The 25,729-nt window shown below is 41.7% G+C and overlaps 2 protein-coding genes and 1 long non-coding RNA gene across 4 annotated transcripts in view; 2 read left to right on the top strand and 1 right to left on the bottom strand.

Moving 5' to 3' along the window:
* The window catches only part of KDM3A (lysine demethylase 3A), a 29,241-nt gene extending 5,537 nt beyond the window's left edge, over positions 1 to 23,704 (bottom strand). Inside the window, exons 1-19 of one of the 2 annotated variants that reach the window (XM_064418987.1) lie at positions 23,585 to 23,704; positions 23,003 to 23,191; positions 20,439 to 20,588; positions 18,158 to 18,268; positions 16,543 to 16,645; positions 15,767 to 15,891; positions 15,217 to 15,289; positions 15,048 to 15,136; positions 12,772 to 12,923; positions 11,207 to 11,778; positions 9,782 to 9,983; positions 8,148 to 8,362; positions 5,334 to 5,486; positions 5,010 to 5,105; positions 4,553 to 4,680; positions 2,689 to 2,875; positions 2,038 to 2,207; positions 1,046 to 1,282; positions 451 to 622 (exon numbers count right to left, since the gene is read on the bottom strand). In XM_064418987.1, the coding sequence (XP_064275057.1) occupies positions 451 to 622; positions 1,046 to 1,282; positions 2,038 to 2,207; positions 2,689 to 2,875; positions 4,553 to 4,680; positions 5,010 to 5,105; positions 5,334 to 5,486; positions 8,148 to 8,362; positions 9,782 to 9,983; positions 11,207 to 11,778; positions 12,772 to 12,923; positions 15,048 to 15,136; positions 15,217 to 15,289; positions 15,767 to 15,891; positions 16,543 to 16,645; positions 18,158 to 18,268; positions 20,439 to 20,588; positions 23,003 to 23,173 (3,106 nt within the window). In that variant the 5' untranslated portion in view covers positions 23,174 to 23,191; positions 23,585 to 23,704. Of the gene's footprint in view, positions 1 to 450; positions 623 to 1,045; positions 1,283 to 2,037; positions 2,208 to 2,688; positions 2,876 to 4,552; positions 4,681 to 5,009; positions 5,106 to 5,333; positions 5,487 to 8,147; positions 8,363 to 9,781; positions 9,984 to 11,206; positions 11,779 to 12,771; positions 12,924 to 15,047; positions 15,137 to 15,216; positions 15,290 to 15,766; positions 15,892 to 16,542; positions 16,646 to 18,157; positions 18,269 to 20,438; positions 20,589 to 23,002; positions 23,210 to 23,584 lie in introns of those variants that run through there. The other variant, XM_064418988.1, reaches the window with a different exon arrangement.
* Positions 23,705 to 23,728: 24 nt separating this feature from the next.
* Positions 23,729 to 25,223, top strand: LOC135299658 (uncharacterized). The gene is made up of 2 exons (XR_010361611.1): positions 23,729 to 24,461; positions 24,572 to 25,223. It is a non-coding gene; the product is annotated as an uncharacterized LOC135299658 (long non-coding RNA).
* Positions 25,224 to 25,662: 439 nt separating this feature from the next.
* The window catches only part of REEP1 (receptor accessory protein 1), an 87,413-nt gene continuing 87,346 nt past the window's right edge, over positions 25,663 to 25,729 (top strand). Inside the window, exon 1 of the mRNA XM_064418997.1 lies at positions 25,663 to 25,677. The gene's annotated coding sequence lies outside the window, so the exon portion shown is untranslated. The remainder of the gene's footprint in view (positions 25,678 to 25,729) is intronic.

The raw sequence follows: 25,729 nt of genomic DNA, 5'->3' as shown, positions 1-25,729 counted from the left end.
CCTCCAGGTCGCCTCCCCTAAATCTATTTTTACACAAAGTAACTTCAGTTCCTCAGAACAAAGTAGTATCTTCAAGTTAAAACAGCAGAACCCATTTAACCTGTGAGCACCACCCCTACATGTGCTCTTCTGTTTCACTCAACTGGAAAAAAAAAATGCTGGCAGATGAACCCACTTGCTAGGAAGACCATAAATTTCCTCAATGTTTCCCCACAAGACTAAAGGCAGCCAAACACAATCCTGAAGAAAAGTACTTCATGGGAATGAGTTTTTAGCCAGTCCACAGTCCTTTGAGCATAAATGTCTGCAATGCATCTGCACCAAACTGCTCAAGCTGAGGAGAAATCCTTGAACATCCTGTACACTGCTTGTGGATCACAAATCTGTGCCAGGGCAGAATTATTCCTGCTGAGTGTTTTACCTCCTGGAACAAAGAGTCACAGTGCTTACTTGAAATATCTTCAAAACCATCCCAGAAATCCCCTACAGTAGCTCCAGTGATGATTTCATTGGTCCTGCAGTTAACCAGATCTACTTCCTGTTGGCCAAATTCCTTCCTAAAGGACTCGGGTCTCCAGAGGTCTGCATTTAACTTGTGATGCACTCCTGACACCATTACAGGCTAGAACACAAAAGAACATATTCTGAAGAATTATTAAACACCAAAAACTCTAGCTACAACAGTAATACATAAAATACATTGAGCATTTGAATGCAGGCATTTTGCAAACTAAATGCTCAATATGCCCTACCAGAATTCTGCTTTACCATTCATCTGAGCGCTCTCTGTTTCAAACTGAGACATCTGAGCATTCTCTGTTTCAAACTGAGGCAGCTTTTTATACAGAGCCATAATTTCAGCTCTGTGCTTAGAAACTGATTTAAACAGTAAAAGAGATCCTTAGATAAAGAAGTGTAACAGTGCCCATGTCACATATTTGATGAAGGTTTAATGTTGCTTATCTCTACAGAAGTTGCAGCTGTGCTTCAACTGAAGGACAAAACACATGAATTGCAAATGGAAAGAGCAGGAAAATGAGCATACCTGTCCCTGCTTCCAGCACTCCCTGAAGACATTCCAGTTGCTCTCGTTGTTGGGATCCTGCAGACACAGCAGGCGGTTGTCACACAGCCAGTAGTGGGGCGTGTCAAAGCCCATTATCGTGGGCTTTATGGTCAGCCCTTGAGGTTTCTTAGGCAGGTCTGTAATGGCTCTGTTTTGCACCAGGGAAGCAAAAATGTCATCAAGGATTTTGGGTGTACTCTTCAGTCCATTGTCTGTCTGATAAAACACATGGAAGAACAACAACAAAAAAATTAGTGCTCTTTTCTGTTGCCTTGTCCTGCAGGCTTTTAAGAAAGTATTTGCCACTCCTAAAATTTTTTTACTTGAGATCCAATCACGCAGAGAAACCAACAACTGCAGAATTCTGCTGTCTAGAAATGCACTGTTCATTAAATGGCAGTGTCATTTCTTACACTTTGTCTACAGAATTCTGACAACAATTTCTGCTGATTTTCATCTCAGCAACACCACAGAAATCCAGAAAAGGACTTGCTTTACATCAAAGAGGAGAAATCCAGTTTTAGCCAAGAACTCTCAAAGGCCAGTATTTTTCCCCACCACTCTGAAGTCACATCTGTAAGATCAGACAAAGCCCAGAAACATCTGAAGTGAACCACTCTGCAAATGAGGTAAGAGGAAGACACCACACAAGTTTCTTCCCTCCATCTGCAAGTTCACTGGTGCTTCTTTTTTGAGCCTAAAAGACATCCCAATCAATGCAGCTGCCAGACTCTGCCCTAAGGAAGTTAATCTGCTTTATCCCTTAGTTCCCAGTTCCTCACCAAGACTTAGTACCACTAAGCTTCTCCTAACTGAGCACTGAAACTGAATTAGTTCTTTTTCCCAAATGAAGACAGAATTTTATTTACTGTGACAAGAAAGTGAACTGCCTGTGGCAGTTGTTCACAGGTTTCAAATAGATTCTAAGCCTGGGATCAACTCAAACTTGTAGGACAGAATTTTTCCTGTACCTTTCCTGCAGAAGAGTTCAACAGGTTCCGCAAGAAGCCCGTGTTGTTGTTGCTCACAGGGGTTAATATTGCACTGTTGAATGTCTGCAGGGCTGCAGCTGGCTTGGCTAAGCTAGGGAGTGTCTGAAGAGGTTTATTTTCATTCTTTGAAATTGGTAGGAGAAGTTTCTCTGAAATGAAGAAAGGAAAACTATGAGAATACTTTGAGACTGTGAAAATACTTTGATTTTTTTTTCAAGACAATATCCTCCTACATGCATACATATGTACATGTATATACATATATATAAATCCTCTGCCAATACATGCAGATAAAGTATTTCTTTCACTTAACTTTCTTCAATAAACCAATGTTTTTGAAATCTCACATTCCAAAAACAACCCAAAAAACCAAAACCCCCAAGAAAACCCCACAAACAGTAAGAATAAAAAGTATTCTCAAACTGAATTTTCAAGAATACTTGCATCAATGGGCTTTTAATCCAGTTTTTGAAACAGAATATGCTAACTCTGCCAGGCTTTACTCCAAGCCACTGAACATTCATCCCAGCAGGCCAATGACATCACTCTTAGCACAAGATACTGCTGGGTCTGACCTGCATTCTGACAAACAGCCACAAAGGGGTTACTCTTCACTGCTTCTGCACATACCTTTGTTTTCTTTATTCACGTTTCCACTGGTCAGGTTTGAAAACCAATTTAATGAAGGAGAAGTATTTACAGAAGCAGTTTGTTTGCTTCCAAGTGCTGACTTCAGAGGAGGATCATGTGTAGTGACTTGTGGGCTCAGGACAAAACTGTTGTGTTGAAGGCCAGGCCTGTCCCCAGATGCCAAGTGCTGAAAAAGCAAAGCAATAACTTGTTTAGACACAAACACACCCTACACAAAGGGAATACCAGCAATAGCATGTCCAAACTCATCCTTTAAACAGTAAAAAGGTTTGGCCCTTCAAAACATGTGATCTCCACCAGAGGTCAGCATTGCAGATCAGGATCAGGAGAGGGCAGCTCAGCAGGATTTGGGATCTCCCGAATTTAGGAGCAGCCAGAACCCATCACCCCTCAAGACAAGCACAGAGAGCCAAGTTTCCCACATGCATCTTCTGGGATTGCTTTGGGAACCAAGTGCAGTTTTAACAGCAGTTCTCCCATTTCTAGCCACAGCTGATGCTCAGGCAGGGCTAAGCTGCAGCTCCAGTTCAGAGGACTAAAACAGATATGGAGCATTCCTGAATTTTTCTCTTAAGGTGGCAGCAAATGTGCACTCACTTGCCAGGTGTGAGCTGCACCTGCCTGAGTGCAGCACTGGCCTGGCCAGCACAATCCAAGCAAAGGACTGTCCATCTCCTGATTTATCTGGTCATTTGGGGAACAGACTAACCAGAACCACAGCTTTGCCCTGGGATTCCTCTCTCTGCTCAAACAATTTTCAGCTAAGAAATGGTTCTGCTCCTTTGTCTGCCTATCATTACATTCTCTGTTTCATCTCTCACTGAACTGCTGATGCTTGGCAAGGATTCTAAACATGACATAATACAAAATGTTTCAACCTTTAATGAGCTTATCCTCACAGAACCAGTACAGTAACTAATTCTATAAACATGTGTAGATAAATTTAATGCAGCTCTTTGTCCAGAATCACAGGAAATCTTGATTCAGAAGACTGAAGCCAAGTCAGTTGAATGCTAACTTGATTCACATATCTATCTTCCACACTTGTAACAACTGAAATGTTTTTTTGTCTCTTCTGTTCATTGCTTACACTGAAATAAAGTCCAGCCTGCTTCTTACACTTAAGGTATTTATTTTCAAAATAAGGCTATGAAGAAGCATCTAACAAAACTAAAATCACTTCATTCACCCCATTTCTTGTGAGATACTTCCAAACAATGCTATTAATTTGTGCTCTGTTTTCAAAAGCAAAAATATACTACATCCATAAATATGTGTATATTGCAGAGTTTCCTTTTGGTTTTTTAATAATACAAAGAAGCAAACCTACCAGATTGCCAGAGAAGTCAGTGAATCTCCACACTCCTCTAAATCTCAATACTTTTCATGTTTAGTTCTTTTATGAATCCTGGTGCTCTTCCACCTTACTCACTCTTTTAGATGATGCATGTATTTTATCTTTAGGACCTAAGGAATAGCCTTCACTACCATTCCCACTCATTCAACACTTCACTACCATTCCTACTCATCTGTTCCTCATCTTCTTCTCTTAAGGGATCTCTCAATCTAATCCCATTTTTGCTCTAAAAATCCTCACTTAGCCTTTTTTAAGGATAGGTCAACTAGTGAGGGCTCAGTGTCAAGGGAACACAAATGAGATTTCCCCAAAAACTTGAAGAGCTGAAGCAGAAAGATGAACAGTGAATACCAATTGTCCCTATGTGGTGGGATTATCACAGAGGTCAGGGCTGGCAACCTACAAAGTCAAATTAGCAGTGGCTTCAGGAACATGCAATAGACTGACACAAACTTAACTGCACAGACACAGAGGCAGTAACAATACCTGTTTGGAATCCTCCTTTAGAGCTGGCTTTGATAGTGCTTTGAACTGCTTATTTGCACAAGGACAATTTGCCTTTATGCCCCATTTTGTTCTTACAGAGTGAACGATGTCACCAACATCATAGAGAGCTGAAGGGAGAGAACCACAAATGAGCTCACATGTAATCACAACATCCAACAGTCACCAAGACTTTTTAAGAAATTGTGTGTGCTGTGCAGCTAAACACTAATATTTGAATACTGATCATCATTAAACAAGAAGTTCAGCTACTTCTTTGTAAAGGCCAAAGACAATAAAGTATTAAACACACATGCTGTTCTGGTCTTTGGATAATAAATGTTAAGCTTTTACTAGCTTTACTATTAAAATCAAACCTCACTCAGTACACTATCAACAACACACAAAAGACAGCAAAATCCTACAGCACATTTTTATGTCAATCAAATATTTCCAATACCTTTTCCAGGAATGATTTGTGTAGGCATTAGATTCTCTGGTTCGTGTGCCTGCCCCTTCACACATTTAAACCAGGAGAAAGTATCTGACTCATCATCTGTAAAAAAAAACCATTACAGATTTTTATTACTGCTCAAGAAAGCCACATATTTTACTATTATTGATACATCCAACCACAGGCCTACAACACAAGTTGTAGTTGTAAGTCCTTTTGGGTGGGAAAGCTTTTTTTTGGCTCATTTAAGGTTGTCATTGACTTCCAAGTGCACCACAGATTTTTTCCCCCCCCTCCCCCTTTGTTTCAGGTAGTAATAAGCACTCCCACCTTCATGTGAGTTTTTTTTCCTCATCCTGTAGCAATCCACACACACCCCAAAGCCACACTTGGAGCAGACCCAGTGCAGGTTGAAGATGGTGGTGTCACACACGTCGCACATCTCGCGAACGCCGCGAACCGCGCGCTTCCAGGCCACCTGTCCTGCAGGCAGGAACGGGACAGCCAAAGGGTTAGTGCCAACAAACTCAGGATTGGCATGTTAACTTAAACTGCAGTGATATGACTCAGACTTGGTCTTGCATTGGAACTCCAAAAAATGCCTTTGTTGTTGCACAACAGTCCAAGCAACTGAGACCAGTTTGCTTCTTTCTGTGCAGCACCAACCCCAGCTTTTATTCCTGTCCAAGTTAACAAGCACATTCCTAACAGTCTCCTAAGTGGAAATCCCACAGCTACTCCAGGGAATAAATTCAGGTACTGCTGGCAAGCTAAATTTAATGTGCAGCTTGCCAAAACCAGCTTATCCTGGTTCTCTATTCAGCAGCATGGTGGGCAAGTAGCTGTTTTCCTTTTGGGAGGTTTTATGTGTTTGTCTGACCTTCTCAGAATGGTGAATTTTCTTCTCTGAAGCACAGACTGTTTCTGTTCAGGTTTCCTGTGTACCCACAGGAATATTCCCCTTTTCCTCATCCCAAGCCATTTTTTCAGTTCACTCAAAACATCCCAAACATTGACAGTATCCTGCAAAAAATTACAAGCCCTTCCAGGGCTGTACTATTTTTCTGTGAATCTGTGATTATGCAAGAATTATTTTAGTCTGATCTCCACTTCCTTATGTTGCCAGCTAGAAATTTAGACAAGACAAAAAGCACACACCTGCCTCCTCCTACCACCTTCCACACTTGTAACTTCTCTGAAAGTTTCCTGCCCACAATGTTAATTTTAAAAGCAAGTTATGAGAGACCATGTCCTAATGCATGCTAAGAAAACCATAGCAGCATCCAAGACATCTGCTGCTCTTGTTCTGAATAGTGCCCATTGACTATGTATGGAACAACACTGGAATAGCTTAGCACAATTTGTTCTTAAGTAGGAGGTAAAAATTGTTTGACTACTTGCTTCAGAATTCTTCCAAGAGACACAGGTCTAAATATCACCAGCTCCATTCTTCTCTGCCTTTTTAAAAACATGCACTATATTTATCATTTTCTAGGTCAACTCTCCAATTCCCCCCAAACAGGATGAAGGTTTTTTCTTATCTTTTGAATGTCATTTCCTATTTTTCTGAATCTTCTCTCTTTGTACTCTTCCTATTTTTTTGGTTTCTCCTTGTAGTTTAATCCTGTTTCCTTTTGGCATTTGGTAGCCCAGGAACAACGTGACCTAACAAGCTGTTCTTTCTACACTAGTCAATCTTTTACTTCACAGGGATAATACACTTCAATTTACCATAACTTCAAGCCATGGTGGCAGAAGAATCTCCCTCTTTCCTGTGCTGACTGAGCACTCTCCCACTGCACTGTTCAAAGAACACCACATATTCAGACTGTAAATTACTTCTTTCCTGCCAAGGGCATTCAAAATAACCTCCATATTAATGAAAACAAGTTCCCTTACTCTCACCAGTCAAGGCAATAAAATCAAAGATGAATTAATGAGACTTTTCTCCTTTCAAACCAATTCCAGAACTCGTACATGTCTTGTGTTTTTCAAGCAGAGGATGCTTCTGGTAGCTATGCCAACAGATGCATCTTCTGCTATTAAGAAACACCACACCTTCCCTTTGTTTCATTAATTCACCCAAAGCTTTGCTCTCCCAAAAGTGTTTCGGCATTTTAGTCTACACATCTCACTCTGGCTGCAGATAACTTGGTTCCATAGGCCTGAACATGTTGCAGGTCAAGAGAAGAGAAAAGCTTGCTGATTCCAAGCAGCCCAAGGTAAGACCCCACAGTGAGTATTTCTGGAACGTCTAAAGTCTTCCCCCTGCTTTTGAAGGGCATTCAAGCTTGTTCAGCTTTTTTTCTTCTTTCAGAAGAGTGGAGTGACTGCCAAACTGAGAGGATTTTTATTTAATGTCAACACTTCACAAACACAGTGGCAATCTCCTAAACTGCTGTACCCCAGTCATGCACTTAAAATCCAGAAAACAAACACAGTTTTAGGAGTCATTCTGCTCTGAGAAGTGATTATGCAAGGTCCCCAGACTTCCCCATTTGTCTGCTCACATTTGCTACAGAAATATTTTGATGTGGCCAAACCCCTGTGTTTGAGGGTGATAAGTTTGCTCTGTCTACACTACTTAACCTCCCCAATCAGTTATCCCATCACCAGCACTCCTCTGGTCTATGCCCACAATCACTTCTAAAAGTGCTGCCCACAATCACTTCTAAAAGTGCCACTGGAAACTTGCAGGGGGAGAAAAAAACTTTTACTGACAGACAGCAGTAGGTTCATGATGCAGTTATAATAAAATAGGAACTAAGCAATCTAACAGAACCCTGTGCAAAGTAAAATCTTTATTTCATTTTCATGCCAAGAATAGATTTTGATGTCAGCTACCTGGTAGTTTACTTAATATCTTTTTTCACTTTGTAACAGGAAAAGTAATTTGATAAATTGAGAAACAACTTCTGACAATGAAGGGTGGAATCACCCTTCCCTTTCCCCCTCCCTGTGAGGAGCAGAGCTGTTGACACTAGTTCACAGTAGCTCTTAACCATTCCCCCTCTGAAAAGGCAAGAGAGACACTCAAGTCTTAGATGATATTTCCAAATATATGCAATTCATTTTCACACAGACTCTTAAAGCTTCACATAAAGCTGTGAAAACACAAGTTATTTCAACACAAGCTGATCTTACTGTGTGGTTCAATGGTTGACATGACTTCCTTCTCAGATATCACCAGCTGGCAGAAGTGGTCTCCAATGTTGGCGAGGATGTACTTTGCTGTGTCCAGATCTAGACCCACAACATTTTTGGATAAAGGTAGCCACAGGCTAATAGCCTCAGGGTCGTACTTATTTGGAGTTAAGAAACCTTCCTCACGCAGTATCCCATGCTTGTTAAACTGCAGCCTGATGAAAAAGGGGGAAAATGAGAAAAAGCCCTCATCACTTCAAATGCTGTACTGGTTTAAATTCATTTCAATCAGTCAATGCTTGAGTGGCAAGTGTGTGTACTGTATGCCAATGAATTTACTCAAAGGTTACAACAGACATGGGTACACATTCTGGTCACTAGCATTAGGCACGTTCAATGCACTGCTTGAGCTAACAAAAAAAAGACTGAAAACATTCAGGTTTTTAGTTAGGAAATCTACCTTACAAGTGTTTCTTTATTCACACAAAACCAAATCAGATTTACAATTTTTATAATGCACTGGCATTAAAGGCCACATCTAGAGATGGCAATAGCAATAATTTTATCTAGGACTACATACAACTCTCAAGAGAAGTTAGAATGCCTTAAATATAGATTATATTTCAGTAATGATTCATTTGGGAGCAGCTGTCAAAAAGCATCAAGCAAAATTTGAGTAAGATATAGTCTTGAGTGATTCTGAGTAGGTGGAATGAATGAGATCTACACTGTCAGTAGTGTCTTAAATGGAAAACATGAAGAGGTCTGCTCAGGAACATTTTTACTAAATGCTGAAGAAGGAAGGTGACTTCTGATGACAATGTGTGCCCACTGTAGTGTTAGGTGTGCCATGAGAACATGTGCTGGCAGGTGCTGTCATCAGACAAATGCCATCTCCAAATCTGGCAAACTCCACATTCAATAAAAAGGGATAATTCCATCAGTTTCAAGTTCTAAACCAAAAGATTCATGTGATGTGAACTGCACTGGCAAGTCTGGATTGCTACCCTGAGAGGATGAATTAGCATACTCTGTTGTTACTTTGGTCTCACACATCAGATTATATGAAGATTAACTATAGTAAAATCTCTAATCTGAGGATAAATAACAGATTAGTAGCACATCGGTATTTTTAAAAATGGTTAGCAACAAAACTGAGTTCCAGTGGGTGCACAGATTAAACACTTCCATGAAAAGCTTAAATGATCCCAGCTGAAAGCCCATAGCCACTTAGTGCAACTCTTCCACGGCTGTGAGTTCATGGCTAACGTTTCAGGTGTCCAACCACTAAACTTTGGGAAACCTGCATGGAATCTACCCTCTCATTAGTATCTCCAATTCTACTGAGCTGCAGCACTCAAACTAAACTCACGTTATCCTACTGGCACTCAGCCCAGAACAGCAAAATAAAGAGCTCTACGTCTTGCCAAAATATTTTCTGCTCAAATGAAGCACTTGTATCATTTCTAAGGGCTAAAAACCCACTGGCAACCACTCATGAGTTGGGTATATTGCTCTTATAGCTACACACCAGCATTAAACAGCTTTGAAACAGAGACCTCCATGAGACTATTCTGGCCATACAACTGGGTTTTTTTCACCTTTCACAAGGTGTTGATGAGGACTGTTCTCACCTCCTGAAGTGGAAGAAGCGGCAGAAGACGGTGGAGTCCCTCTGCTCCTTGTTCTTGCGGTAGCTGTCCAGGCGGCACTCGCGGCACTTGTGCAGGTGAGGGGCGATGTTATTGCAGGAGCCGTCCTGCACGAAGGCCTCCCCACTCTGCTGCAGCTTCTTCACCTTGGCAGCGTCAGACAAAATGGACTTGCGAACAATTACTGCAGGGGAGAGCAGCCAGCATTAGGAAAGCCTAAGTTCTTCTCACAGAAGTGCCAGCAAATGTATTTTAGTGAAAGATTCACATCAACTTTTCCTGTAAGTTTCACATTACACTGAAACTAAGTTATGCTAAAAATATTTGCAGTTGGCAGAAACCTCTTCTGCAGTCAGCAGGAACTGTCTCAAGCTGCAGTTCCAGTGAAGTCACACAGACCCTGTGGAACCAAGAGCTCCTTTCACTTTTTCACATTTTGAAAGAACATCTGCTTTTAAAGGAAGTTCTTCAGCCAGACTTGGGGCCCCAAGCAGATTAGGGCATGCAGCAACCATATTTCACAAGAAATGGGGACAGAGTACAACCTGGTCATTTCTCAGTCCTGTTTTCCCCCTTCATGATGCAACAGCTTTCAGCATCTTACTGTAACAGATGCCAAACATTTCCCTTCCTCCCACACTGCCAGTGAGGCCTTGCAGGGGACACAACAGAGACTGCTTGGCTGGCTGTGTATCCATGCTAATTATGGAACAGCACATAGTAATCCAAGACCGAGCAACAAGAGATTAAAAAAGAACAGAGGTGGGTATGTAGGGGGATTCCCAGAATCCTGAACAATCAGCAATATCACCTGATGCACAGCAGGACACATTACACCAGGAGTCCAGCTCCTTAAACAGCCACAGCCTTTCCCCTCCTGTCCCATGTGAAAACCTGAAGAGCTCACCAAATAGAAAATAGGAACAAGGTAGGTGGTTTTGGGGCTGAGTGGGTTTTTATTTTTGGTGGCAGTGGGTGGGTTTTTGTTTGTTTTGCTCTTATGACAGTTTTTAAATGAAAACCCCTCTTTGAAAGAGCTTTGCTGAGGACAGCTTCCACCCCTAACCATGTTTGTAAAATTTAGGACCATTGCTAAAAGGCAGTCTCATTATGCCATCATCATCTGTATTCCAAAAGAACCTTGATTTTGCAACCTCGTTTGCCAGTCTGTTCTTGCATATATTTTGTAACAACTTATTTCTAAAAATTAATGATTACTCCTTTTCCTTTATCAGGAAAAGGTCTTTCTCCAGCTTGTTGCATTCCTGTCTTAAAAGAAGATACAAATGATTCAAATTCCTCACACAATTTAAATTACTAATTTTGTAAATGTTACAGATTACCTACTTCTAAGCAATTAGAAAACACAAGGACTTTGAAATTACAGGAAATTTTAGAAACACTTACTATTATCCTGGACCTTGGCACTTCCAGTCCAAAAGCTTTCACTTTCACTTTTGTCACAAAGAATCTCATTTGAATTTCTTCTAATAAAAAACTCCACGTCTGCAAGTTCATCAATCTTGTTTCCTTTGTGGCTGCTGTGGCTGATGCAGCTGCTCTGTGATTTAACCCCACACTCAGTGAAGGACAGAAGATGAGCATCTGAGGTTGAGGGTCTGCAATCTAAAGTTCGCTGCAGTTCAACAGTGCCACTGCCTCTGGGTATTGCTATGGAAGGGTTGGGATGCTGCAACTGTTTTATGGAAATGCATTCCTTGGGAAAGTTTGTTGCGGCCTTCATAAAAGGTTCATTAGTATTCTTCAGGTTAGTTCCCTTTTCATTAGCTGAATCAGTCAAAGATGAAGATCTTGAGGTTTTCAAAGAGGTATATTTACCATTTTGCTCACTGGGATTTTGTGTTTGTTCTTTAGACATGAAGCCCACTTTAGGAAAGGCTGTCAGCTCTTCTGTCAATGGTTTAACTCCAGTATTAAGACAGGAAGGATGAGTTTCCGGTAAGCTTCGTCTGCATGTGCTGAAATACAACATGCAATAATTAGGAAAAAACCCACAAACATGTCAAGCAAATCAGAGCATCAGCTGCTCAATCTAACCACACAGAGCTCGAAAGAAGAAATTCAATTATTTGTGTGCTTTGAGTTCTGATGTGTGAGTATTTTAAATTCTGTGTGAGGCTAAATGGGTTTGTGTTTTTCAGGTGTTTTATCTGGGTTTGACTTTTTTTTTAAGAGCCAGAACAATAAAACTCTACACCCTTGTAGGTACACACAAAATTTGGGTATTGCTGCTACTACACTTCCTTCTCTCACAAATAAATAGTTGCTTTCTCATTTCCTCCAGGCAACTGCTGAATAACCAAATGCATTTAATTTGCATGTCTCTGGCACAATTCTCAAGGAACTTCTGACTGGTACCACAAGTCAGTATGCTGGAGACTGTAAAACCTCTCTCACAAAAAAAACCCTTTAAAAAATCCTATTTTCCACATTCAGATTGTGAGAGAGGTAAAACAAGCAGAAAAACCCCTATTAGCACTTCAAATTTGTGTTTTCCTGTCACACTATTTCTACCATTACATCCATTTTGTGACACAACTGGGGGTAACAAAAGTCCAAAGGCACTGGTGTTCAACAGAAATATAACTGGGGACCTGTAGTTAATTTGCAAAAAAGACACCTGCCTGAGCATGTTCTGGTTTTCTTGGGGGCAGGGAAGGAATGCCTTTGACAAAGCAGGCATCACACCTGTGTATCCTTTTACAGATGGGGACAATGAAATAATGACACTGACCTGGGACATTGAAGGGCCGCTTCCTTAAAGTTAAGTAAGAACATGGCATTAGGAAGTAAATTACATATCCAGGGCAAGCAAATCAACTCTTTCCTATGCTGGTATTGCAGAACAGTAGTTACTACAGCTCTTTAAAACGACCTCAGAGTTCATTGTGCTAAGAATCAATTCTTTTTGGAGGTAAAATATCTGTATAAGCATAAAACTGCTTCCTTACCCCTGAGGAGTTTCTGCACCAAGGTTGGGTGGTGAGTTGGCTGGCAGGGGCAGGCCTGGGTGCCTTTGGTCTTTATTTGCAGGAGTACATCCCAGCAGTGCTTCACCCAGCACAGTTGGTACTGACTGCACGTGTCCCTGACTGGGAGAAACCTGCAAGGGAGAGTTTAACAGTTAGGAAAATTCAGGATAACAAATTATGGCTTTGCAGAGTTCAGCCTGAAAGGAAAAACACATTAATACTCTTCCTACCATGTCTAATAAAGTCAATTAAAGTGTCACTCAGTTCATGAGGTGGAAAGACTTTAAAATGTCCTTTTAAACCTTATAGGTTCCATGAAAGACTCTTCATGTTAATTAACTTCCCCCAATTAACAACTAACTTTTTGGGGGAAACGTATTAAGAAAGTAGAAAAAAAGACAAAAAGCTCTGCTCTTTGTAACTGCCAGTGCAACAATGTTTCTACAGTAACTGCAGTAATTGGCAGTCAGAAATAGATTTCTAAGCTCAGCTGAAAATCCCAGAGAAAATCAAATCTGTGAAGACTGACAGCATTACCAAAGATCTAGATGTGAACTTTCTTGTAGCAAAAAAATCTTTGCACCAGAGTTCTAGAAAGTGTTGAGTACAGAAATCCTACATTGATTAAATCACCATCCTAAGAAATCTGTAATCATTTAGGAATACAACAGGCCTACCAAATTAGCAAGTGTCTTTAGAACAGTAGCTTTTCTGTGGGGGTCCTTCCCCAGCTCCAACATCCATATTTACTCCCACATGCTCCACTTACTGCTGGGAAGTTACACTAAAGGCTCATTAGCATCAGCTCCAAAAGATGTCCTTTTTGCTTTGGTATTATACAGTTGTCAGGTACCAAGTCAAGCTCTCAGAAAAATTCTGCAGCTAATTAACTCCACACAAGAAATCAGTACTATCACATATTTATTATCAAAAAATATAGCTTCAGCTAATGACTCCCACATACTCACATCCACCAAAATCAGAGTAACAAATAGTTCCTGGTTTCCCTACTAGAAAGCACACTCACTGTAACCACTTTGAAAAAATGGTTGCAAGGCATTTCCCAGAGAGTGCAAAAGTGAAAAATTATCCAGTCCTTTGAAGGAAGGTAGGCTGGAAAATGAGAAGTAAATACCTTCACTAATTTAAGGAAAAACTATGGTAGAGTAAGTTATGAATTCAGATTGTGGTAATTCTTCAGCAGGGCATTTGGAATGTGAAATACAGCCCAGCTTTGTGTGTGTCAAGCAGGCTGTTTAATGGCTGAATTATGCAGAAAACTGAAGAAAGGCAAACTGAGCACCAAAAGCTGCTAAAGGTACCCAAGCACAAGCTGTGGAAATACAAGACTGCAATCCTTTGCTCCTCCATGCTGCCCTGCTGCACACTCTTCCTCAGCAGTAAATACAGGACAGGACACTCTCTTCACTGAGGCATCTTACCCTGTGCTTGGTACCTCAGGCTGGTTCTTTGTGAGTTGTTAAAGATTGCTAATATCCAGCCACTAGCCAGATCTGCACAGAAGCAACACAACCCTTTCCCTCACATTCCAAATCCTCCTGAAGACTGGCTACTCCTGCCTAAAATCCATGTTTTGGTCTGAAACACTGGGGCAAAATTACAGGGCAAATTTTCTTCAGCCAAGCCATGATTTTTCATTTGCATTTCTACACTGAAGTTACCAGATAGTCTTTTGACACTTGAGAGTTTACTTATCTCTCAGTGATACCTGGCAGGTCACTTACAAAAGAAATAAAAGTAGACATGAGAGTAGCAGAAAAGTCACATCTCCTTTCTGTACTGGAACAACCTCCAACTGCTGCTCATGCACCTTGAATCCTCAAAGCATCCAAGTGCAGCTGAAGGTTTTGGGTTCAAGTACAAAACAGTTAAAGAAAGAACATGAAAAGCAAAGGTTATAAACCTTAAAACTCCTTTGTGTTTTCTCCCACTGCAAGAATACAAAACCAGGCAGACCAACTCTTAAGCAGAAGGAGGGGGCAAAAAGCACAGTAAAAAAGCCCCAAACAAAAACTGAACAAAAAAATCCCAACATTCAAGGCTTAGTAGCTTTTGCTCCAATTATCACAAGGCAAGATGTTCAATTCATGCCCAGACAAGTTTGAAAGGACTCAACACACCCTCCAAGGGATTATATTTATCATTCTACTTTCCACTCTAATCCTCATTTAAGATGTTTTGAGAAGTGACATAATCATTATGTAACAGCCATATATAACAGAGCAAGACATTACCTCAGGAGAAGATTTTGTGTGTTTAGCATCAACACTGCCACTGCTGTCAGATGACTTCCTTTTCACACCCCCAATTCTTTTTGATTTATCTGGAAGAGAAGGTGAGCAAGATTACTCTATCACAAATAACCTACTTAGTGTTTGAAGGACAAAAAGTAATAGGTCTTACCACATTTTCCATTGTTGTCGTATATGATTTCAACATGAATTAATTCTGGATCAAGAGTTTTTAAAGCTGGAATCTTGAAAAGGACAGGAAACACAGAAGCAGCCATTTAGAAAGGTGAAACTCTATTTGAATATAAATTTATCTTAGATGTGGTGGTATGGACTAAGCTTAGACATTTGACTTCTAGGTTCTTTGAATACCAAGCTGAATTTAACAACACCATGTGACAGTGTCTCTGCATAAAAATACAAACTGGTGCTTGAGAACTTGTGCTGTCTGCACAGCACAGAGACAAAGAAACCAAGATCATGTTTGCTTCACTCTTAGAATAAAAATTGCAGATCTCCCTCATTTTTCACAGAAGGAAATTGTTATTTAATAATCTACCAGCAGCATAAAGAAACACTTTGGGTTTGTTCTGCACTACGCTGACACCCATGTTTAAAGATTACAGTAATGACAGAAATAAAAATGGTGTTGCTGGAGATATAAATAAAAGCTTGCACTTATTCCCCACATCCATCTGTAAACCACTGCAGCTGGTTCCTACCTCCTGACAGTTGACTTCTAGAGTTCTTGTAGCTGGATTACCATTGACAACAACTGCTGTGAACCACTGAGTAGAAGGGTCCAGGCTATAAATCCTAATTTTTGAACCAATGATATTTTTTCCACCTACAGAATTGGGGGGAAAAAATAGAGTTTAAGACAAACAAGGCATGAAGATGACCACAGTTATCAAAATGAATTCTTCCTGTCCTTACAGTATGGGAAATGAAAACTGTAAGATGCAATATTTATCTTATCAAAAAGGTCACTCCCTGCATGTGCAAGCACATAAGTACAAATATGCTGGTATGAACCCAATAATTAAGAATTAAAGCAGGCAAACAAAAGAAATGGTTTGAATTTGAGTTTAAATTTGACTAAATTTGAGTTTCAATTTGACTAAAAAAGGAAGCCTCTATACAACACCCTGGAAGTTTTCATAAACAAGCAACAAACTGGGAAAAAAACCTCAAGTTACTTGAAACAACAAACAACTCAATTTTTGAGAATTGCTACAAGTTAGATCTATTTCACAAGTACCAGGTCATCTGTATGTGCCTAAATTACATATTCACTCTTTCAAAAGAAATACTTGAAACTTAAACATCTACAATCCTTCACATTCTGCACTCACTGCTGTGAGAGTAAAATCAGCATTTTTTTAAAAAGCTTTTATCCCCTAGAACAGATTACCAATTAATTAAACCAACACTACAAGGATTTCCCTTTGGACTTGGACATTTATTGCCAGTTTTCTGCTCCACAGTATGCTTGTACCTTGGACCAAGCGTGTCTCATCAAGGTGTTTCTTAACCAGAGCCTGAATTTCCTCATTTACATTTTGATCATCTTTAAGAGAAAGCCTGGAACCATCCACATCCTATTTCAGGAAAAAAAAGAACAGAAGTTTGCATTCAGGATAATGCTTTTAACAAAATCCCACAATATTTAAAAACAAAATGGCAGCAATTCCCACAAATCCAGTTCTCTTTAATCTGTTCCCCATCAGTTCTAGGATGTTGGACTGGAGGCAGGTAATTTTGTATCACTAATTCACAACAAGTATCTGCAAGAGAGACTGAAGGGAGCTCTCCAGGTCTACTTTAATGCTGTTCTGAAAATAACCCAGCTCTGTAGTACTACATTGCTAATGAGCAGTAAGTTGAATTGAACTGTCCAGTCTTAACTTAGGATTTTTAAGTCCTCAGAAGCAGCAGCATATTTGTCCTGAGCAGATGCAAATGAAAATATTTTATGTTTCTATTTATGATAATGCCAGGATCCAGTCTGTGTCAAGACATCATTATAAAATGTTTATATGAATGAAAACAGTCAGCTACATCTAAATTATTTATCATTCTTCAGCATAATGTACATGTATTATTTCTTCCTCTGGAATTCTTGAATGAGAATTGATTCTGAAATGCAAAGGTCACAGCAAGTTTCCACCCAAGGCTCGAAGAGTGCAAATAAGAAAGGGGTTTGGGGTTGGGTTTTATCTTTTTGTCCCAGGCACTGCTCTGATATTTTTAAGAGGCAGAAGACTGAAGAACTAGAAGTCAATAAACTGTTATTCAAGATGGCAGTAAAGCAATCTTTTCCACTGCAGTGCTGAGATAAAGCTTCTGCATAACAAGATCTCAACCCTGCTGTTGAGCCAACATAAGCAAGACAACTATCTACACCCCAAATTTGGCTTTTAGTGACTCTCTTGCATATTTGCTGACTGGTAACATGTCTAAGTAGAACATTAATGATGGCACTACTTGCAGTCTCAACACAGGACAACCATTACTACTTATTTCAGATTATTTACAGGTCTTGAGAATAATTCCCTAAAAAGGCTAAATCCTTTATCTTTAGCAGATACTATTCTTCCAAACACCTGCTCAGGGACAATAGTTTCAACCCACCTGTATCTAATTTTCACTAACAACCTTTTCTCTGATGCTCAATAATTCCACCATCTCATTTACATTCTGCCCAATTCCTCATTTGTTTAGGATTAGCAGTGATGTGCTACTATTAAATAGCAAGATTTATGCCAGACATTCCTGCAACTCCTTGCACAAAGTTCATGTTCAAAAGAAGAAAAACTATTCCAGTTTCCCTTCAGTGAAAATCAACATGATTTTGAAGAAAATCTGTCACCTGAGGTGAATAACTGTCCTAGCACAGTCCCTCATCCAGCTCCCCTAAGTGACCCTGTCCTGAATCAACTCCAGAGGGTTTTTAATCAGACATGTTACATTCAGAACTGATATTTATGAGTTATAGAAATAAACACCTACTACAAGTTTTTAACCCATCTGAAGTTTGCATTACCCTGATACATCCTAAATATCAAGGTAAGAGATTGATCTTTCATCTTTACAAAGCCAGTCAAGGTTACCTGGATGGGTGTCAGGAGGTCTTTAGAAAGGAAAACACATTTCTCTTCACCCAGGTAGCGCACTGAAACCAGTGATCCCATTCCAGCTTTGTCCACTAAGGACTTGTAGATCTAAAAAAAGTGATAAACATGTTCTCAGAAACAGAGCAAGAAAATCTCATCATTCACATTAAAAAAATTAATTTTGCTTCTATTTCTCTGTTAAGTTACCACATCTACATGCAACTCTTGAAAACAAAGCTAGTTTCCAATAAAACTTCTAACACACACTTAATGAAAGTTACTGGACTCCACTTGAAATTAATTTCATATAACAATATGAATTAGAAATTCAGTGCAGGGGGCTATCATTAGCAATTAATCATTCATGTCCACATGAAAAATTTATTAATGTAATAATTCTAATTGCAGATATATTACTAATAAACCTCTTTATGGCAGGCTGGGGAAATAGCTAGCAAATCAATCAATGTCTGCAGCATAGTTTACATTCAAGTTCTCAAAACTTGTGCAATCCTGATAACACACTGAAACCTTTATTTAGGCACACGTGATGATTTGGACAGCCTCATAGTTGTTGTAACACTGCAGTGCAATGATGAAGCTGTGTTCAGATGTACCAAAAGCTTTAAGAACAGACAATAAACAAAAATTTCCTTTAAAAGCCTCTCAACACTTACTAATGTGTTCAAAATTAAGTTTTGTCTAGTGAAAGTACCAGACCTGAGAGGACAAGCACCAGGAGCCTGGAACAACAGAAGTGGCAAGAGTAACTCCTCCCTACCTGAAAGGTGTAACTGTGCCCCATTTTAAAAAAGGAAATAATTCTGATACGAGAAGGCTTTTTCTTTGATCAGTCCTCAAAAAACCCAACCAGATACTCCTTCTTGTCTTCATTTCAGTTAGGACAGCACTGGCAGAGGGACAAGATCCCCACATGAGGGCAAGAGTCTCTACAGGAGTAACTGGGCATTACAACAGTTCTACAAAGTCACTCCATTTGTCAGAAACACACTCTCCCATATACTTGAACAAGTAAGTTGTGATCAAGTTTCAAATAAATGAATCCACACAGCTCTTCTGTGACCTCTGCTCTCCTGCCCTGTGTGATGGATGATAAAGGGAGAAAAAGTCTTTTTTTGCCAAGGCAAGGTGCAGGACTGGCCTACATTTGATCCTACATCTTCCTTTGCTAAATGAGCTTTGGAACATGTACCCTGCATGAACTGACACATCAAACACCTCAGGAGGAAAACCTTATGCCAAAACTGAAGACAAGTAACCACTAAGAACTATTCAGATGCTTGGAAATGGACAGCTAAGTTTAAATATGAAGGTTTTCAGAACAAGCTGTCAGCAAAAGCTACCAGAGGAACTGCTGATATTAATGCACAGCCCAAGAAATAAAATTAAGGCTTTATACTTCCATTTTCCCTCCCATTTTATTGGGTTCTATTTCCAATAAGTATCTGCTTAGATTGGCTTTGCTTAAGAAAGAAAGACCAGCTAAAATGCAGCAATATGAATTACAATGCACACTTTACACCTAGCAAAGTTAATAGCATTAAAACACAGACTAAAGCTTCAGCATAATTCATGTTCAGCAAGTCTACATGTTTGCATTTTCACTTATCTCACTACTTTCTTGAGCAGCAATATCCAAAGTAGTCAAGCACAACTACACTGGCTGAATACATTAAGAAATGTTCCCTGATCACCTCCCCTGGCTAATTTGCCTATTCAGCCAAGCATGGCAGGTACAGAAAGCTTAGTTCTCTCCTTGTACATTACAGCTCAGCTTTTTGTATGCAAAAAATCTGAATCACACAAATCACTCGTACCAAGCAGGCATCACCTAAAAGTAATCTGAATTATTTTTGTCTCAGCATCAAGAATCACCACAGCATTAACTTGAGGCAGAGTCAAAAACTTAAAATAAAAACACAGGCTATCCTTAGAAACCTATCATTTACACTTTTTCTCTCTATTTTGAAGAAGAATTTCATGGAAGAAGAATCAAAACACAAGACTAGAGGGAGAATTAACAATGTACAGAACAGTGGTTTGAGAGAGAAGCAAAGTCATAAAAACACATCCTTGTGTCCACCAACTCCAAATGCTGCTGAGCTCTGTCAGCTCAAGCTGCACAGAGATTTTCTCCCTTCCCAAGACACCCAGGAGTGAGGCTGAGGCTGCACTGGAGGAATTCACCGTGGTGACAACGCTGGCCCAGAAGATGGAACTGCAGAACCCAAGTGACTCAAGCCAGGAGTGTACTTGCCATTGCAGGCCACTGGACAGGAGGCATGGACTGGGTTTTTCTTTCAGCCAGCACCAGCTTTTGCTCCACCAGGAATGCTATCATCATCCTGCTGTAGACTTCTATCCACCTTCGCTTCTCCCATGATTCATCATCAAATTCTACACAAATCTACAGAAAAGAACCAAAGTGAGTGAGTGACTACCTACAAAATTCAGACATGTTCAACATGGAAAAGATAAACCCATCAATTTACTCAAAAAAAAGAGCATTAAGTGTACTTATAATTCCAGCATGATTATTGCCTGTCACATAATCAAGCAATCACTAAAGCATCCAAGGTTGACCCAGTATTTTATAAGTGACAGTCAATGTTAATTAGTTTATCATCATTTCTCACATAAAATAATAGTATTGACATTTAACTTTACAACTTCCCATCTCAGAAAGTTTTATGCTGCTTAAAGATAGTTAAATATGTTAATAGTGTCACTGGTGTTTACAAGCAGGGAAAAACATACACACCCCTCCCTAAAAAAGTCCACTAAAGCTAAAGGACTGCCACAGTAGTGGCACATGGATTTTCCACAAACTCTAAAGCACTGGAATAAACAAGCTGTAGTTTTTTCTAGAATTACTTAAAAATACCAATTCCAAAGAATAACTTCAGCCAGCTTATTGAAAGCATAAATGACAGCAGGACAGCAAAGGTGATCAAATTATGTAATGTGAAGGTCACTTCTTGACTGCTTTTAACTGCTATTTATCCTTGTGGATTTCAGAAACAACTACGCAGGTTTTTCAAGAGGAAAGCAATTTCATGGCAAAAATATGATGGCTTGACCAATGTCTTTGGGATAGCATTACCCTAATTTCAAAGGCAACATGGGAGATCAGCAAGTTGTTGGGAAAGACCAAAAATACAACTTGGCCTGAAATCAGGAATTGGAACATCTTGGTAGAGGACTCTACTCTTGGAAAAAACATTTTCTCTTCCCAAAGAGCACAGCAATCCAGCCTAACTGCATTTAACAAACAGCACAGAAATCTCAATTGAGTGAGCCTCAGGAACATTTCCTGGAGTTTTATCATCCCTCTCAGGGGAAAGGCAAGTGAAAACATGCACACAAACAGCATTACCACAGCCAGGAGTCATCGAACTAATGGGTGCAGAAATGAACTTGGTAATTTTGAGGTGCAGAGAAACAATGAAAGAGATAAGCAAATAACAACCAGAACCAGAATGGCTTGTTTTGTCTACTGCACACACACGAAAACACAGTTGAGAAAGTCATTTCAACAGCAGTTGACAGTCCTTCTATATAAAATAAAAATTGAAATAAATACTTCTACTCTTTTATAGGATTAATACTTAATTCCCTCTATCAGTCCTTTATTTTTTCGGGTCTATGATGCTTGTACAGAACTCTGAAAGGAAAGGAGATGGGATGTGTTTTGGTACAAAGCTCTCCACACCACCACTGCCCATTCTGCAACTTCTTTACATTTCAGCTGGAGAACACATCAAGTCAATCGCTTCTGGCAGAACCGTAACCAGCCACAAAGCTCACAAAAGAGACCCCATCAGCACCTGCTTCTTCTCCTCTGAGGACAAAGTCCCCAAGAGTTTTCTGCAGCAAGAACCTCCCCCTCACGACCAGCACGGCACAGGGCACAGCCCCGCGCCCAAAAATGGACAAAGCTCCACCCCTGCCGAGAACCACAACAACAGGCTGATAACAAAGTTTACGCTTTCAAGAAACAGTTAGAAACATCCAAAGTTTCGTTTTGCTTGACAAGAGACGTCGCTAAATTCCCATCAAAAAAGAGGAAGATGGTGCTGTTCTGGCTGTCACAGGACAGCCATCGAAGTCTTCCGTAGAAACAAGCACAGGACGCCGCTGCTACAATGGAGTTTTGTCCTTGGGGAGCAAGCACTCAGTTCATTCCCTAGTAAGTGTCCAGACATGGCTGAGTACTTCTAATGTCTACAGTTGCCAAATAAAGTCCCTAAATAACTTCACAGCCGAACCGTAAACTTCGCCTGACTCCCACACAAGATACACAGCTAACCAATTACACCACGCTTGCAGTAACTGTGTGCTCAAAAACCCACTTGGTAATCATTAATAAGAGAGGCCACCATGCAAGAAGAGTCCGAGAGACCTCCAGCACCAGGCACGAATTTGGTGTGACTTTAAAACCCAAGTAGTTGTTCGTGACTTCAGGAAAGGAAAGTCACCAATCCCAACAGCATTGGAGGGTTTCGGTTTCAACTGTGGGGCAAAACCTGTTCACAGGTGGCAAGACCTTAAATTACCTTTAGGAAATAAACCACAGGCACAGTGGGTGCGGTAAAAACCTGCTTTTCAAAATGCCAGTGGAAGAAAGCACATTTATAATTAGTTAGAGATAATTTGCGCCATTAGCACAAGCCCATGGGGGAGCTGGGCAGGGGGGCAGGTTTCCAAAGGCCGTCTGCTCTGCCCCCGGGAGCAGCATGTGCACACACGTGTACACCAGCCACACCAACTTCCCCCGGCACGCTCTCGGCTCAGCAGCTCCCTCGGAAAGTTCCCGGTTACCTTCAGGTCTTGTTTGGATATGTCCGTGTGTGACACTGCCCGGATCCTGCCCGACTTCCAGGGCCATTCCGAGATCAGGCTGGCGTCCCACGTCCTGTCCTCCTCTTCCGACAGGCAGAGGAACCGCTTCCCTACGAGCAGCGACCAGCTCCCCTCGAGCCTCAGCACCATTTTAACTCATCGGGAGGCCTTCAGCGAGGAAAGCGACGGAAGGAGGCGAGAAACACACAGGGCAGGGCGGTGAGCGCTTCCTCCTTCCTCTCCCGGCCGCCCGCCCCGCTTCTCCAAGCGGCTCCAGCCGGACCCCCGGACACCCACAGGTCGCCCCCCGCCCACGGTCCTGTTAATCACTACTCAGCGAGGGTGGGTGGAAGGAAACACCAGAAGGTATTTCCAGAAAAGCTGCAGCGCAGCTCCCGGCCATTCCCACCCCCGCCGCCTCTTTGTTTCCTCCTCCGAGGAGTCAGAGCGCCGGGCGGCAGCCGAAGGGAGGGAGCAGGCGACCAGGCCAAGCTCCTTCCGCCTCACCAACACCCCGGCCTGCCCACCCGGGCAGACCTCCAGCCCTGCCGCCGCCCTCACCTGCTCCCCCCCGGCCCCGCTGCCGGCGCACCCCGCAGTCACACCGGGCACGGCTCCCGCTCCCCTCCGCCCCCCCGCGCCGACCGCCGCCGCGGCCAAGCGACACTGTCGGAGCCGCGCCGCGCACACGCCCCCTCACCCGTGCGCGCGCCCCCGTCCCGCGCCCCTATTGGCTGCGCCGCGCCAGCGGGGCGGGGCCGGCAGAGAGCCTCCCGCCGCGATTGGCCCGGAGGGGCGGGGCCCGCGCGCCTGGCCACACCCCCGAAACCGTTGCTCAGCAGATGGCGGCTAAAAAAATAAAAACGATATATCCTTCCGCTTGAGCTTCGAGGGAAGGAGTCCCTCGGGGCCAGCCCGCGGAGCGCCCGCAGCCGAGCCCCAAGGGAGGCACGAACGCGCTCGGGAGGGCCGGGGCGCCTCTCTAGGCCCGTGTTCCTGCCCCGGGAGCGCCGAGCCTCCAGCTATTGGAACCGCCTTTAGAGACGGCGGAGGGATCGAAGCGAGGCCAGAGGGCGTGATACGGTCCCTTATACGTGCGGCTCGCGGCGTACTCAGATATAGCACAGGGGGCGGTGGCACCTGTGGGGCGCCTCTGCGCATGTGCGCGGGGCGGGATCAGCACCTGCGGATGCCCCACAGGCCGCCATCTTGTCATGCTGAGGGAAATGGGGGCAGGCGGGCCCTGCGGGGCAAGGGACCTGGAACGTTGTGAAATATGACAAAATAACAATGTGCCCGAGGTTTCTGGGGAGGGCAGCAGGCTGTGGAGGCGTTCCATTTGTGGTTGATGGAGGTTGTGTAGTTGCATCCAAAAGCAAATGGCTTCCACCAGCTCACACCTTTAACATGAGACCTGTGTGTTCTTACAAGTAACAAGGCAAGATGACAGAATCATAATTGGTTTGGGTTGGAAGGGTTCTAGTGCCTTGCTGTCCTCATAGGGAAGAATCTCTTCCTTATATCTAATCTAAACCTATTGCCTTTCAGTTTAAAGCCATTCCCAATGAGAACCAAGAAGGAAAACAGAGAATATGACATGATCTGGGTGGTGCTGTTCAGCAGTGACCCAAAGGACACACGTACTCCTCTACTGTAAGACTTGCCCACCAGAGCATGTGGGAGGAAAAGACCCAAAGTGCAGAAAGTACCCAAGGCAAAGAAGCTGTTGACTCATCCAGTTTACTGAAGTCTCATGGTGCTCAGTTTTGGCTTTCTCCAGGGTTCCTTCCATCACCAGAGATGTCTGAGCTTCAAAAACCCCCGTTAGAGAATGCTGCGGTAATTCTGCCATGTTGTGGTCTCATCCATCGTTTTCTCCAATAATCCATTTCCACACTTGGGTTAAATGTATTTTTAAAGCCTTTCTCACCAATTTGCTTTCACCAATCATTTGCTTGCCACATTTAAACAAACACATTCATATATGAAATCAAAAAGCTCAAAAATTTCCTCATGTGCCATGATGAGGAAATTGCTGTCTACTCCATGGAAATCAGACAGTCCAATTTCTTTTACAACTGTAGGGAATCTCCAATGATTTCTATCAATGAGATGAATTTAGCAATTGCTACAATTTTCAGCAGAGAGAAACAAAAGAAATAAAAGAGAATAATAAAAAAATGATAGATCAGCAACTGTGTGCAGTCTGAAGAGCCACTCATTAGCTAGCGCTGAAAGAAAAAAGAGGTATGTTTGCTTCTCAGATTTAAATGTTTACTATATAAACCAGACCTGCAAGATGGAATTTATGATATCATATAAAACAAGATAGATGTGAAACTGCCAAATGATTTGTTTCATTGTAGACTTTAGGCTCGTGTAGCAGTAGCTGTAAAATTGACACATCACACCATGTAGGTGTTGCATAACCTCATTATTTAAAGCCCTTAGATTTTTCTGCAGAGAGAACACTTTGCCTCAAAGAGTAGATGATTAATACATGCAGGAAGAGGGATGTCAGGCTATAATGAAGCAATATTAGTCAATGTAATAGATCAAGCTGTTGGTAGCACTCCAGTTGCCTAATAGTATTTTTTTTCCCATTAGCATCAGAATAAAGGAAGGCTTTAAGGAGAGATTGGAACGACAACAATGTAAGTTTAGTGAATAAGCAGCTCCCACATGCAAAGAATGGCATGGAGGTTG

This window comes from Passer domesticus, chromosome 4 (genome assembly GCF_036417665.1).
Source record: "Passer domesticus isolate bPasDom1 chromosome 4, bPasDom1.hap1, whole genome shotgun sequence".
Classification (NCBI taxonomy): Eukaryota; Metazoa; Chordata; class Aves; order Passeriformes; family Passeridae; genus Passer; species Passer domesticus.
This window is presented reverse-complemented; position numbering and strand designations above follow the sequence as displayed.